Source organism: Scyliorhinus canicula, chromosome 13 (assembly GCF_902713615.1).
Source record: "Scyliorhinus canicula chromosome 13, sScyCan1.1, whole genome shotgun sequence".
In the NCBI taxonomy this organism is placed as follows: Eukaryota; Metazoa; Chordata; class Chondrichthyes; order Carcharhiniformes; family Scyliorhinidae; genus Scyliorhinus; species Scyliorhinus canicula.
Genome location: NC_052158.1, coordinates 77,883,196 through 77,897,995, shown reverse-complemented (window position 1 = coordinate 77,897,995; position 14,800 = coordinate 77,883,196). Strand labels below are relative to the sequence as shown.

General features: G+C 42.5%; 1 protein-coding gene across 1 annotated transcript; it reads right to left on the bottom strand.

The window, feature by feature from the left end:
• Positions 1-5,772: 5,772 nt before the first annotated feature.
• LOC119976173 (C-C motif chemokine 20-like) lies at positions 5,773-7,326 on the bottom strand. The gene is made up of 4 exons (XM_038816449.1): positions 7,139-7,326; positions 6,894-7,011; positions 6,581-6,661; positions 5,773-6,084 (listed from the first exon to the last, which is right to left on the bottom strand). The coding sequence occupies exons 1-4, from the start codon at positions 7,230-7,232 to the stop codon at positions 6,063-6,065; spliced, it is 315 nt and encodes a 104-aa protein (XP_038672377.1). The 5' UTR covers positions 7,233-7,326; the 3' UTR covers positions 5,773-6,062.
• Between the last annotated feature and the right edge of the window lie 7,474 nt (positions 7,327-14,800).

Below are 14,800 nucleotides of genomic sequence, written 5' to 3'. Positions count from 1 at the left end.
CTCCTGCACCCGTAGCCTTTGGGATTCCTCCAATTGGCTATGGAGCTGTTGGACTGTCACTGACACCCCCCCCCCCCCCTCTGAATATCATGGCTACACCCTAACGTCTGCATCAGCTCTGGGAGAATCTGGCCCAGGGGCTTGACATCGGACTCGGATGCAGCGGACATCTGATTGTTGATTCCCCTGGATGTTCCAGCCTCCACCTGATGTGCATCAGCAACTGTGTGGTGTTCATTAGATTGTGCCCCAGAAGCCTGTCCACTATATTCGTCTACTGGCATTTGTGTCACTGCGCTGGTGGAGATGGGGATGATAGCTGTGATGCCTCAGTGGTGACATCCTCAGAGCTCTCTTCCGATATGTTCTTTGGGGTGACGGGGGGGGGGGGGGGCGCCTCCCGAATGGACCAGCACCATCGGATGGAGATCCAGTGGGACAATGGACATGTGGCCAGTGAGCAGGAAGGATCAGTATGTCCAGCATGTACAACACATGTCTGACAGTTCATCTGGGTAGGGACCGATGAATGCTCACTTCTGCAGCCTAGGCCAAGCTTGATAACAGTGACAGCTGTCGTCGGCCACCCCGCCAACCTCCAGGGCCCATTCCTCATAGAGAATGAGGACCCTGAGGTTCGTCACCCCGCCGCACATCTGGGCCCTCTCTCATCTGTTGTGGGCCAACTTCTCCTGTGGGGACACATTGAGGGCTTGTGAGCCGCTCAGTTCAAGTATCGGGGATGAGGGGGGTGGTGCTTAATGGCGGACAGGCAGGTGCATCACTGCTGAGCATGGGTGGGTAGTGCAGGTGAATGCCAGGGTGTGCTGGGGCACATCGCGACATTGTGCTGGGGGGGGGGGGGGGGCGGAACAACGTCAGGTGCAGGGTCTTTGGGGGCTAGACGGGACAGTGCCAGGAGGCCAATACTAACTCACCTGTGCAGTCCAGTGTGGGTCGTTGAGCTTCCTACAGCACTGGGTGCCATTCCTCCTGGTGACCCTCAGGGGAATGGTGTATCCCGCCTATACACGACCGCGTCCATGAGCCTGACCAGGTCAGCATCCCTGAATTGTGGAGCTGGTTGTGTGTGGTGGCATGGACACGTGCTGTCTGGGGTTTGCTCTGCAGGATCGGTTTAAGTGCTGCTCCTCCTTGTTAGTGGGGAGCTGCCGGGTGCGGCCCCAGCGAATCAGACGGCAGGACAGTCATTTGCGGTGTCAAGCCCGTCGCTAAGTGGCTTAGTTAACTTAGTTAACGCTAGATACTGCTGACTTGCCGGGTTGACTGTCGGGTGACACCCGGAATTTCCTGCTCACCACCACACTTGGAATGAATCTGGTTAGATCGCACCGCTAGTCTTTCTAGGAAGCTCTTCAGAACAAAGAGACAGCCTCTTTAAAAGAACTGTGCTTGGAAACAACACCTGGGGTGGCGGGGGGGGGGGGGGGGGGGGGAGGGAAATTCTCCAGTCATTCGCTGAAGGCCGGATTCCCTGGTATCCAGGCAGCTCACCCCCACCGGTGTGCTCCCTGCTGGTGCGGGGCTGTTTCAATAGGAAATGGCAGGAATAGGGAATTCCACCACCAGCAAACAAAGCACCAAATTCTCCGTTCTCACTAGCAATTGTAGCACGGCGGAATCGTAACAGAGAATCCCGACCCTACTCAAAAGAGGAAGCACTTCAGAGTTAATGAACCGTGAAGAGCTATAAAAACAAACAAAGCTATGCCCTAATTTGAAATAGCCTTGATCTGTCAATCAGGCAGCTTGTTAAAGATGATGGACTGTAAAATTGAATAGGCTTCCCAGCATGCCCATGGGCTTCGAGAAGTTAAACGGAAGAAAATTGATTCTGAAAAAAGCACTTCAAAGTTTTCCAACACATCAAAGGGAACACTTTCACCTTCATCTGACGGATCTTTGAACTTCACGTACTGTGAGAGACATCAAAGGGTTTCAAGGCTACAGGGGAAACACTTCCACCTTCATCTCACAGATCTTTGAACTTGACATGTTGGGAGAGCTATCAAAGAGTTCCAACACATCAAAGGGAAGACTTTTACCTACAACTTGCTGAAGAGCAGTTTAATGATTTTCAAAGCTACAGAAAGAAGATCTGCCACACAACTTCAATCCTGGAAAAGAGCTCGTTCAAAGCAGCCCAGGTCCCCCGACCATCACCTCTCCTGAAGAACCTCCTTTGGCACCCTGTATTCACTCCCTTGCCTCCCTTCCCCCCCAACCCCGGAGTTGAAGTCACCAGGCCCCTGCTTTTCAGGAACTGCACTAAGTCATGCCCCTGTGACTCCCAGAGGTCGTTGAATTGGTCCTGCTTCCCAATAATGACAATAAAATGAATTTAAATGAGTACATTCAATGTTCTTGTCCACTGGGCTAGAACCTGATCAGGGCCACCAGAGCAGGTTGGGAGACTCAAATGGGTTTGATGTCTGGTGAAAACCCCGTTTTTGCCCACACCCGATTCAACGAACCATCATGATTCTCGCATAGGGCTACAAGCTCCAGAGAATCACCCACATATCTGTCTTACTGTCTAATATCCAGGGTAAGTACGCGGAACATGTGAAAAAACTGCAGTCAGGTACACCTCAGTAATTTACAGATGCAACCTAAGCAGATTCTTTGGATTTCTCAATAACCCACCCAGATGCTTGTCACACTGCGAGCCTTGTCTGACTGAAACTCTAGGCGAGATTTTCTGGCCTCGCGTGTTTGCCGTGTTAACCCTAACCCTAACCCTAACCCTAACCCTAACCCTAACTCTAGGCGAGATTTTCTGGCCTCGCGTGTTTGCCGTGTTAGCCCTAACCCTAACCCTAACCCTAACCCTAACCCTAACCCTAACCCTAACCCTAACCGTGACAGGAGGCAGCCGGCCGTTGGCTGGCGGTGGGATGTTCTGGTCTTGCCGCTGTGAATGGGATTTCCCAATGAATCCACCCCACGATGCCGGGAAATCCATGGTGGGGGTGCACCGTAGGTAGGACTGGAATGTTCCCGGCAGTGTGAACAGCCAGAGGATCTTGCTCTTTTGTCTTTGTCATGATTGTTTTGTATCTCCATATTTGAAGATGTCACCTTGGAATTCTCTCCAAACATTACTCCTACTCAGACCTTTCAACAAGGATCATCCTCCAGGGTTTTATTCTTGCCTTCTGAGATTCCTTTCCCCTTGATCTCCACAGACACTCAAGTTTCACCTTCCAAATACTCTTGCAGATCTTTGGCAATGCCTAGAAGAACACCACAAAGGGTATATTTTCCCTGATGGCTCAGAGTACGGAGTCATCAACCATCACCTGCCTTCTCAGACATTCAGGGCTTCTCTCAAGCCAATTTTGCTTCAGGACTGCTCCTCACAGCTCATCCTTTTTCTTTGCTACTGTTCATTTTGATTCAATGGGTTCTATCTCTGATCTTTGTCCTCATCTGGTTTTGGGCCTTCTTGATTTGGGGCCTTTTCCAATATCCTGCTTTCTGGACACCTCTTGAATGGCGTCCAGGTCAGGTCACCTGGCCTGTTTCACACCATTTCACTTCCTTGCTTCCTTTTCTTCTGCACATGTGCAGAGGGCTGGTTCCTGGCCTAAAGATGCGAAGATGGAAAAACTGCACGTGTGCAGCCCTTGCCCTGCCAACGTATGCACAGACGTCCAGAGGACTGACTGGAACTGTAGTTTCCAAAGTACGACTCTGATTTAAACTTAAAGTAAGCTTTTCTTTTCTCCCAAAAGGCACCATGGGAAACCCATGGTCAGGTATCCGCTGCCAGTGGCAACGGAATCACAACAGCTGGAGAATTCCGGCCATGGCCTATTCACGTCCCTGTAATCCTATTATTTGTGAAGAGGGAAAGAGGATTATTAATGAAGAAATTTAACTGGGAATTGGAAGGGAGAGAAAATTAGATTTTTTTGTTGTGAAGCAGTTTTTTCACTGATGGATCAGAATGCAGGAGGGAGACAGAGAACTTGGTGACATGCTGCAATGACAACAATTTCACCTTCAATGACAGCAAAACTAAGGAGCCGGTCATCGACTTCAGGGAGCGAAATGTCATACATACCCCTGTCTGTATCAATGGTACAGAGGTGAAGATGGTTGACAGCTTCAAATTCCCAGGTGTAAACAACACTAACAATCTGTCCTGGTCCACCAACTTCGATGCTACGACCAAGAAAGCACAACAGCTCTGATACTTCCTCAGGAAATTAAGGAAGTTCGGCATGTCTACAATGACTCTTACCAATTTTTATAGATGTACCATAGTGTTGCCATCTTTTAATAGCTATAAATATGGCAATTAATAAGGTCACCTTTCTTAATCTTAATTATGAATATGCTTTCAGCGTCGCCAGGTATCTCTTGACACCCCCACAAGGTTCAACCGAATACCGATCAAAGAGCCAATATACCAGTTAGTTAGTTCAAAGTCAATGGTATTTTATTTACACACAGTATGATTTACTCATGCACAATAACACTACAGGCTAAACTATGTCTATCACTAACACCTAAACTTAACTTTGGGTGCCCACTTAGGTCAGACGAACAGTTGTTCGGATCTGAGGCTGTTGGGTTCGAAGAGGTAGCAGGAGTATAGCTATGGTCGTCCGTCTGGTAGCGAGCGTTGAACTTGAACTTACTTGCTTCTGGTGATGCAGGTGGAGGGGTCTCTCCAGTTGAGAGCCGATTCCAAAAGAGCAAACACATGGCGGGGTTCCTTCTTATACTCGGGGTGGGGGGGTGGGAGCTTTGCGCGCTTTTAGGCGGGCCTCAAACTTGGTCCCAATCAACTGGGCAGCTTCTCGATCACTGCCATCGATCTGAGCCAATAGAGGGGCGGGTGCCTTGATGGTTGGGCGTGTCCTAAGTGGCCGTTGGCCCTTGCTTTGTTTGTATCTTGCTGAGGTAGTGGCGCCGGAATGTCTGGGACGGTATCGGCTACCTGAGCACTAGTCTTTTGTTTATCGGAGATAGGTCATCAAAGTGCAAATCGGCCAAGAGTTTTGGTTCTGTCTGCATTCTGTCTTCTAAATACACTTTCAGGCTCTGTGCCTGCTTGTTACTTTGCATTGTCCATTTTTCCCTGTATGCTCTGCGAGTGTCCATTTTATATGCTGAAAGTGGCCATCCCAGATGGCTACAATAGAAAACATCCTATCAGACTGCATCATAGCTTGGTATGGCAACTGCTCAGCCCAAGACCACAAGAAACTACAGAGAGTAGTGAATACAGCCCAGTCCATCATACAAATCCGCCTCCCATCCATTGACTCGGTCTACACCTCCTGCTACCTTGGGAAAGCGGGCAGCATAGTCAAAAACCCCTCCCACCTGAGTTATTCTCTCTTCTAACCTCTCCCATCGGGTAGGAGATACAAACTGATCTATCTGTGCATCTTCTCCACAGTTGTAGCACTATATTCCGTATGCATCACCTTATGTCTATGTTTATATATTTACACCGTGTATTTATCGTATGTACAATGTTTTCATGTATGGAGAAATCTGTCTGGACTGTACGCAGAACAATACTTTTCACTGTACCTTGGTACACGTGACAATAAATATAAATCTAGATACTAACTCCATTGTCCTACCAGAAAGTTTCTTCCAAATAATGTATGTATGCCTATATAAGGCGATCTTTAGCCTTTTGGTGCAATGCTTCTGACAGTTCAATCTCAATTAAGAAACACATTTAGCATTCATATGAACAGATAAATATTGAACTGAGATCTAAAGTGTTGTTTCAAAGCTTTGTTTATTAATCAGTCTAATACATTTTTTCTGAATATTCATAATTTACAAAAACATTCACAATGCGATACAATTCACCAGTCAACATATGTAAAAATATAAATTTAACTTTGGACAACTTACTAGCTTAACAGCTGAATGCTTTTTGAGCAGTTGATAAGATGCGCATAGATCATAACATTGAAGTGAGCAACAAATGAACAAAAATGCATTTTTCCAATGTTATAAAGGAGCGATATTGTCCGATAACTATCGGATTAAGAAAGCTGAGTCTTTCAATTCTGTTTCAGTTCTTTCCTGGAAAACAAATGTAAAAAGGAAATGAATTACAATAGATTTTAAAAGTGAAATAAAGGCGGTTTCAAAATTCAGGTTCATTAAATTGATTACTTTGGCTTTTTCCTTCAGTTGTCACAGCTTGTTCTTAGTGAACATGATTTTAAAATGTCCAAAGGTAAAATGTGTCGATCTCATGTCTTACAGCACCAACATATGGTGAAATATTCAGTGTGCTCTTTAAAAACGGTCATGTCATAGGAGAGAGGAAGCTCTGCAGAGTGTTCTGCTAGCACTTCTACATTAATTCAGCTTTCGTTTTGGTTTGGTAAATAAATTTGACAAAAATGAATAATTGGTAAAGTTTTGAATTCTAGCATATTCAAACTTGCAAGACCTTCTTAATTTAACAAATAAAGTGACTGCATTACAGCTTACTACTGATAAAAAAAATACACTTGTGCACTTAACAGTGAAGTAAAAATTGTACATAGACAAAAATAAGCTGTTTCCTTACCTCAGAAAACCAACAATAATTTTGTGCACCCAGTCCTCATCTGGATTTGCACAAATTCTTCGGCCTTTTCTTGTGTAAAATCTGTAAAGAATTTTTATTTCAAAAACCTTGATTAAATTATTAGATTACTATACATGTGGTGTATTTTTAGTAATAATAATCTTTATTACTGTTGCAAGTAAGCTTACATTAATTAACACTGCAATTAAGTTACTGTGAAAATTCCCCAGTCGCCTCAGGAATATATCAGCAGAGTGCAAAGGTAAATTAAAAGCATCTTTCTTTAACAAATCAAAGAACAATATGCACTTACATGATGGCATTGATGGCGCAGAGTTCGTTTGCAAATTGCCTCACATAGCCTACAATTAGTCTCGCAGGTAATGATTTCTTCGAGTATGAAAGACAGCAATCTACTGGAGACTGGGCATCTGTGTTTAAAAAAAAAGGACAACGGTAAGAAAGATTGGTTAGAAAATGAATGATTCACCAAAAGCAAAACAGATGCTGCGGTTTCAGGTGAAAGTTTCAAAGAATGGGTAGCACATAGTCAGTCACCTGCAAATGGAGATGTGCCCATCATACTGAGCATGAACAGTCCCAGTAACATAGCCATGGTCAGGTTCCTGCAGATGGAGACCGTCTGAGCCATCTTAGCGATTTATCACAACAGGTGTCAGCACTCAGGAGATCGTAGAGTTGAGCTGATTTGACAAGGTTACATTCTGCTTTTATACCTTTACTCTCGCAGTATCTTGGGGAAATTTAAAAAAAAGGAATTTTCTTCAAGAGAACTGAAGTGACGTAAAGCTCCAACCAGAAAGGATTTCCGATTCATTTTTCATCCTCCCACAACACAGTCATGATCACCTTTTATCAGCCCAACCCATCATCAAAAAAAAACTCAAAGCTCATTACTCCAATTTTACATTTGAAAAGATACAATTTTTCTTAGTTCGTATCCAAGTAGGTCACAAGGAAAACAAAAACCCCTAACCTCTATATTTTGATATATCAGTAAAGGATCTCAAGCTGACATTACTAGAAAGACCACAATCATTTTTATCTGTTAAAACTTTCCTTTGTCATTGTATGTTTTGGCGTTGGTTGAGGAATAAAGCGTTTTCTTTGTCCACATGTGCCTGAAATAATTGTGAGAATCTTTATGTGAGAAAACCACATGAATGAATACTCAGAAACATAACAGCTGATTCCACCTAGAGAATATCATGAACAATTTTTAATACAGCGTAAATAGCTATTCACCTGAGAAAGGATAATTGCAGTTCTATATCACAGCCGAGAAATATTGACTGGGATTTTGTGGCCCTGACACTGATGGGCATCGTCGCGGGCAGGACTGGAAAATCAGACAGTCATTTTCCCACCCCAGCTGCAACAATACCTGGCAGAGTCGGGGCTGGAAAATCCCACCCAATGTATCAGACATTTACCAGGAAGCTCATAATGGGAATGTCAATCAAGCTGGTGTGCCAGTTGAATCCCTCAACTAACATAGATGGACTACATTACAAATCTTATCTCTTTATTAAAAAGGGACATTAATAAAAATTCTTGACGTCGCTTGAGAATTCTAGAAATGAGCTTGCTGCTGATGTCTGCATTAAATGCCAAACAGAACTTATGTTTCCTTGTGAATGTGTACTGTTAAGCAGTGATATTATAATTTGTACCTGGAGGATTTGATTAAATTGATTGAAGAAGCTGGAGAAGTTTCAACTACGACTTTGTTTCATGTGGGTTTTTATATCAGGTTTATGAGTACAGAAAATTTGGATTTGAAAAGTGTTACAAAAAATAACTAAAAGTACCAATTTTAATGAAGAAGATTTCAGCTCCTCAACTGTGCAGAGGTACATGAAAATATTATGTATTTTGGGATTAAGCATATTGCCTCTATTTTTTGCTCCCCATTTTTTGATCTAGTTGAGTTAATAAGATAGATGTTGGTCCCAGTTTTGCTTCCTCCAAGGAGTGAAATACATTGATAAAGGTATCCTAGAGTCTCCCATATTTCTCACACACAGCCCATTATCAGAATTCTTCGCACGATAGTAACACACAGGGACGGAATTCTCCGGCCGTTGGGATTCCCTTGTCCATGGAGGCCAAGTATTCCCGGATCAATGAGCAGAAGCAGAAACTATATGAGAGGCTATTTCAGCTCTGGAACCCTTCCAATACATGCCAGAAGTGTAATATTTAATATCTCTAATAAAATAACATGTGACACAATCGCGATAATAGATTTACTGGATCAACTCCATGAAGTATTTTGACAGCAGCAGCTCCATTTAGGTAGATGGAGTAGCGAAGAACTGCACTAGTTTCCCTGGGACACATGTGCAGCTACCAATCTTGCAGAGATCACCACACTTGCCACTTCCTAGCTCCTTGATCAGCAGAAATAAAGTCTGTGCTCCAGACACTAGAGCGCCGGAGGTGCTTCAGACCCTTCAGACAGATCTCTTTGCTCTGCAAAGATAGCGTGCCTTCCTACCGTCAAGATTTTGGGGTTGCAAAGATGGTCATTGACACTATTGTCTAACACACAAACACAACTGAGTTGTCTCGAAGGAAAGTTTTTATGTTAAGATTGTTGCTTCACTTGTAGTTGGATGTTCTCCCGGAGTAATTGCATTGATAGGATTAATTATGTTTAATATTAATTCTTTTTTATATGATTAATTATCCAAAGAATCCAACAGCAGTTAATGGCATAGCTGCTGCACGGGATGCAAATGCTTGATAAGAGTACAATTGGTTTAACCACAAAATCTGAGAATCAGACACTGAATGTGAAATCCATCAACTTTGAGATCCAAAATGTTATAATTGGAACTACAACATTGAGTGTCTGCCTTTGGTCCTGAGATTGATTCACACCAATGTTCCCTCTAAGCTACAACCTGAAAGGTCCCACACAGGCAAGGTATTAGTCAGATCCTTTAAGTTACCATGAGTGTGTGGCCACACAAAAAAGAAACTAAAGCAGGCTAGCACTTAAATCACCCATATACTGAATAAAAATGAGGGTACGTTAGCTTGCACAATGACTGTGATGAATATAAGAAATTATCTTATTTTATATTTTGGGATTTCTGGTAATTGATCCAGTTATGCAATCTCTTGGCTACTGCTGTGGGCGAAAGTGTGAGATCTCTCCTCGGACATTGTGCTGCTATGGAAAACAGCTGTGTACAATCCTTCACAATGTCAAATATTTCAGCTATCAGAACGGTTCACCCAATGGCCTTCTTGTTGACAGGTATCACTGTGAGAAGTGCGTCAATAAGATCCACTGCGACAGTGTCACTAGGGGTGACAATCCTGCACAACCTCAAACAACCATTTCCAAAGATCCGTTTGAAAAGAAGAAGAATTATACATGCAGCAGGAAGAGAAATTTAATTACAGATGATAACTTTAAAATAGGAGAAGAATTGAACCTCTAATGTTAATAAAGCTCTAAAAATGATTAATCTTTTCGTATTGCTGGTTCATTTTTTTAAGGGTGCAGGTGTATTGAATATAAAAAAATGTCATTTTTTATTTTGGGTTTTTGCAGTAATGTTATTGAAAACCTTGGTTAAAATGCATACTGCATCATGTCTGCTAGAGCTGTGATTAAAGTGAGGTAATCCGTGATTTTGTAGGAGATGTGTTTTGCTGATAGATATTAAAAACAATTTTAGCTGTTTGGAGGTAGAGAGCGAATGTAATGTAACATTTTGAGCCTGACTAAGCAAATCAAGGCACATCCTGTAGCAGGAGACAAAAGATTGCTGTATGCTTTGGGCATAGTTGGTGTAACTAATGGGAGGGGCCATGTTTCCCAGCCTCTATGCTGAACAGAAGGTTTTAGCTTTGTCCTAAAAAAAAGTTTCTCTCTCCAAGGACTCTGCACCAAGATAGGCAAGTAAACCTGGTTGTTAATTTTATAAATGGTATTTCAAATATATGGGTTTGCTTAATTAGATTGAGTCAGGTTTCAGGAAGCAAATTAAGGTGTCGTAACAATTAATTGTAAAGCTATTTATTTGTTGCTAATTCTGTGTTCAAATTAAAGTTTTTTTTAAGATAAAAGCTGCTTAATGGTCAGTGTTATTACTCACGTGGTGCAGTAACACTTCATCACAGTAGTTTTAACAAATGCAAATAATTGGGTTCTAGTCCAGGATCGGTGTACGGTCTGGTCCCATAACAATTGGGGATTCTTTGGCAGGGTTTAAAACCTGTAATGCCTCATTTGGTTTGGGATTATTGAATTTAAAGACAGTGAGTGTGATGAGCTGTTGCTTTTGGGTGTTGATACTCTGTCAGTTTAATTGGGACTGTCTTGTAAAATGGCTCTTTCAGAGGCTCAGTTAGTTCAATCAAAATTAATAGGTAGAGGTAGTGAAGTGTTTGCATCATTGTCAGACGTGATTTCGAGGGATAATGATGGGAAAAGCCATTTTAAATGCATATGAATGAGCACCAGAAGCACATAGACCAGAAGTTTAGAAATATAAGGAAAGAACCAGGTCAGATGTATATAGAATTTGAAAGAATCAAACAAAATAATTTTGAAAGGTGGATAAGAGCATTAAAAATAGATCGAATGTATGAAGTTCTTCGAGAAATGATTATTTTGGAGGAATTTAAATATTGACTTCCTGCAGTAGTGAGAACTCATGTAGCAGAGCAAAGGGTTAAGACTGCTAGACAGGCAGCAGAAATGGCAGATGATTTTGTATTAGCTCAGAAAGCAAGGTTTGGTTTTGAACAACATTTTCAGTCCTTGAAGGTTAGAAACTGGGATAATGAAAAAAATCTACATGTGGTCAAGGCAAAGGAAGTATAGTTGGGGGTATTAAGGAGATTTTTCTTTACGTTGAAAAGGAAATTTATGAGATAAGAAAACACAGATGTTTTCAATGTGATAAAGTTGGACGCACAAAGTCACAGACTTGGTGGCTTAAGAAAAGTACTGGGAAGACAGATTCTTTAAAACAGAATAAGCCAGTCAGGTTTATTAAAGTGGAAAAAGAAACTATGATTACAGCTGAACAGGAGAAAAGGTGTGTAGAGCCTGTTCAGAGGTTAGTTGATAAGCCAGGGAGGCACGGTAGCACAGTGGTTAGTGCTGTTGCTTCACAGCGACAGGAACCCAGGCTTGATTTCCGCTTGGGTTACTGTCTGTGCGGTATCTGCACGTTCTCCCCTTGTCTGCATGGGTTTCCTCTGGGTGCTCCGGTTTCCTCCCACAAGTCCCGAAAGACATGCTTGTTAGGTGAATTGGACATTCTGAATTCTCCCGCAGTGTACCCAAACAAGCTCCAGAATGCGGCGATTAGGGAATTTTCACAGTAACTTCATTGCAGTGTTAATGTAAGCCTACTTGTGACACAAATAAGGATTATTATTAGGTGTCAGATATTTTTAAGGATTTCATCTGTGATGATAAGGTTTTCTCATGTGTACAACGTGGAGTAGTTAAGTGCAAGTGTCCTTCCTGTTTATTCCTTTTGTTCCCATTTCTTTTATGTTATTTTCTTATTTTGGTCCTTGGACCTAAAATCAGAATGTGCGTTTAAGCAGAATACTCAAGGTTGAAACAGCCTGCTTGTCAGGTCTTTGTGTTTCCAGATATTGCTTTTAGCCAGACTCCTCAGCACGAAGTCGATCTTAGGAACCAGTTTTGTAGGGAGCCAGATCGATTGGTAGGCTGGCAACTAGTGGGTTGGCCAGGGACAGTGTTCTCCTGACAATGGTCAGTGATTGGTTCCTGCTTGATGGTTTCTGAGAGAACTGAGCAGAACCATTTAAACTTTGGAAGTAATAGAAATATTCTCTCTCCGACTTGTTGAAGTGAAAGAACTGCTCAATAATTCTGAATGTGAAGATGCTGGCGTTGGACTGGGGTAAGCACAATAAGAAGTCTTACAACACCAGGTTAAAGTCCAACAGGTTTGTTTCAAACACGAGATTTCGGAGCGCAGCCCCTTCCTCAGTGAGTTCCAGGCACATCCTTTGCTGCGAATTTGGAATGATGATAATAGACAACCTTCCTGAGAAAACTATCTCAAGCCTAGAATGAAAAAGGAGCAAAACAAAAGCTGAACTCCAAAAATATGCTAATTAGAAGTCAGCCCAGTGAATCAAAGATCCTTTTTTTAAATTTTTATTAATATTTTCTTTCCCTTCCCACCACCCTTTTCCCTCTGTGTTGCCTTCCAATTAATGTGACCACTTTCTTCCGCCCACAAAAAATGCACTACCTCACATTTACTTGCTTTGAACTTCATTTGCCAATTATTTGGCCATTCTGCTATTTTATTAATGTGTTGTGTAGAGAGTGGAGTAGATAGGGGGAATTGGTAAAGTGGTATTGGACAGTCAGTTACATTTTCTGTCCATTTAATTATAATACGGTACAGAAAAAATGTTACTTGTGTTAAAGTTACAAACCTGGTGACTGTAGTTTATTTGGCTTAACCAAGGACCTTGAATATTTTAAATAAAAATCTAATTTCACCTATATTGTGGCTCTGGGTCAAATGGGACTGATAGTGACTACGCACTAGCCCAGGGTGTTGTGACATAAGGTTAAGGGATACGGGTGTAAGTAAATTTTTAATGGTGAGAGGTAAGGAAATATGGGGCTGAATTCTCCGCCGTTGGGATGCTCCATTTTGCCTGCAGCCCAGGGGTTTCCCTTCAGCATGGGGCTGCCCCACAATGGGAAACCCCATTGACCAGCCAGCGAAACGGAGAATCCCGACGGTGTGCTTAACCAGAAATCTGGTGCGACGGGATGGAGAAACCTGCCCACAAAGTTTGGAAGGGGTATTGCCAGAAAAGGTGGTACCATGTGGAATTAATAGTGAAGTGAGTAGTATTCCCTTATGTTAGATAAGGTTAGAGAGTCCGGTTTAAAGTGGTGAAATTGTGATAGGAGTAATAGAGAAATGACCTTCCTCAGGGTATAGTTTATCCTGGATAATGATATAGCTGGATCACAGGTGGGATTGATACCTACCAGAGGAATTATGGCAAGTTCTTATGCCCACACTTGAAACATTGTACTGTCAGGACTCTGAATAATCCCCATAAAAGCAGGATACAATTTTGATCGACACTAAAGGAGCTGAATGTACCCTTAATACCAGAGTGATCATGTTTTGTTCTAGTTATTTTAGGTTTTAAGGCACCAGTGATTTTTTTAAAAATATTTGCTCCCTATCCAATAGATGTCATAAAGTAATTTGTAAGTCATTTATCTTTTGACATCTCCCAAGTTGTTTAGATCTTTAAGGATATGTTTATCTTTTGTCAACCGAGCATCCCAGATTTGAATCAATAACTACCGGTGCAGAGGCATGATTATGTTCTTGGACTAATAATCCAGAGGCCCAATAACCCGGAGACTTGAGCTCCAATACCTCAATGGCAGCAGGGGAATTTAGATTTAGTTAATTAAATACATTTGCAGTCAAAAGGTGGTATCAGGAATGGTGATCATGAAGCAGTTGGATTAGCATAAAAACCCAACTGGTTCGTGAACGTCCATTAGGATTGGGAGACTGCTGTCTTTACCCAGCTCTGTTTCCTCTAGCATTGGGCCACTTTATACTGCAAGGTCTATGGCTTCAAGGTAAATCTGGAATCGTTGTTTGAAGATTTTCCATTTGGCACCGAGGTTTCCGGTGATGCGGAGCGGCGGTGGGGGGGCGGACGCTGTCCATTTTGGAGGATGGCTGATTGCTGGTCGAAGGCAGATCACTTGAAGGTAGGTCTAATAAATTCTAACATCATGTACTGGTACCATGATGTGTTGTGTACTCTGGATCTGTGGAGACTGCGTTTACCTTAGCAGTAACATATTCAGGCTACCAACACTTGAAATAGTACAACACTATTTTATTAAGCTAGGAACTGTTGAACATACTTTCACTGTGGGTCGACACTATGTTAGATTAAACTGAAGACCTATGCCTATCCTGACCAGTCTAAACTGTTAGCACATGGTGAAGATCTGTACTACAATCTGCAGCTCTGTCCTTCTCAGAGGCTGCATCCCGGATGAGCGGGAAAACTAGTGCCCTCTGGCTTTATAGTGAGCGGCTCTAACTGGTGATTGGCTGCTGTGTTGTGTGTGTTGATTGGTCTTGCAGTGTGTCAGTCAGTGTGTGTCTGCACCATTATATACTGATG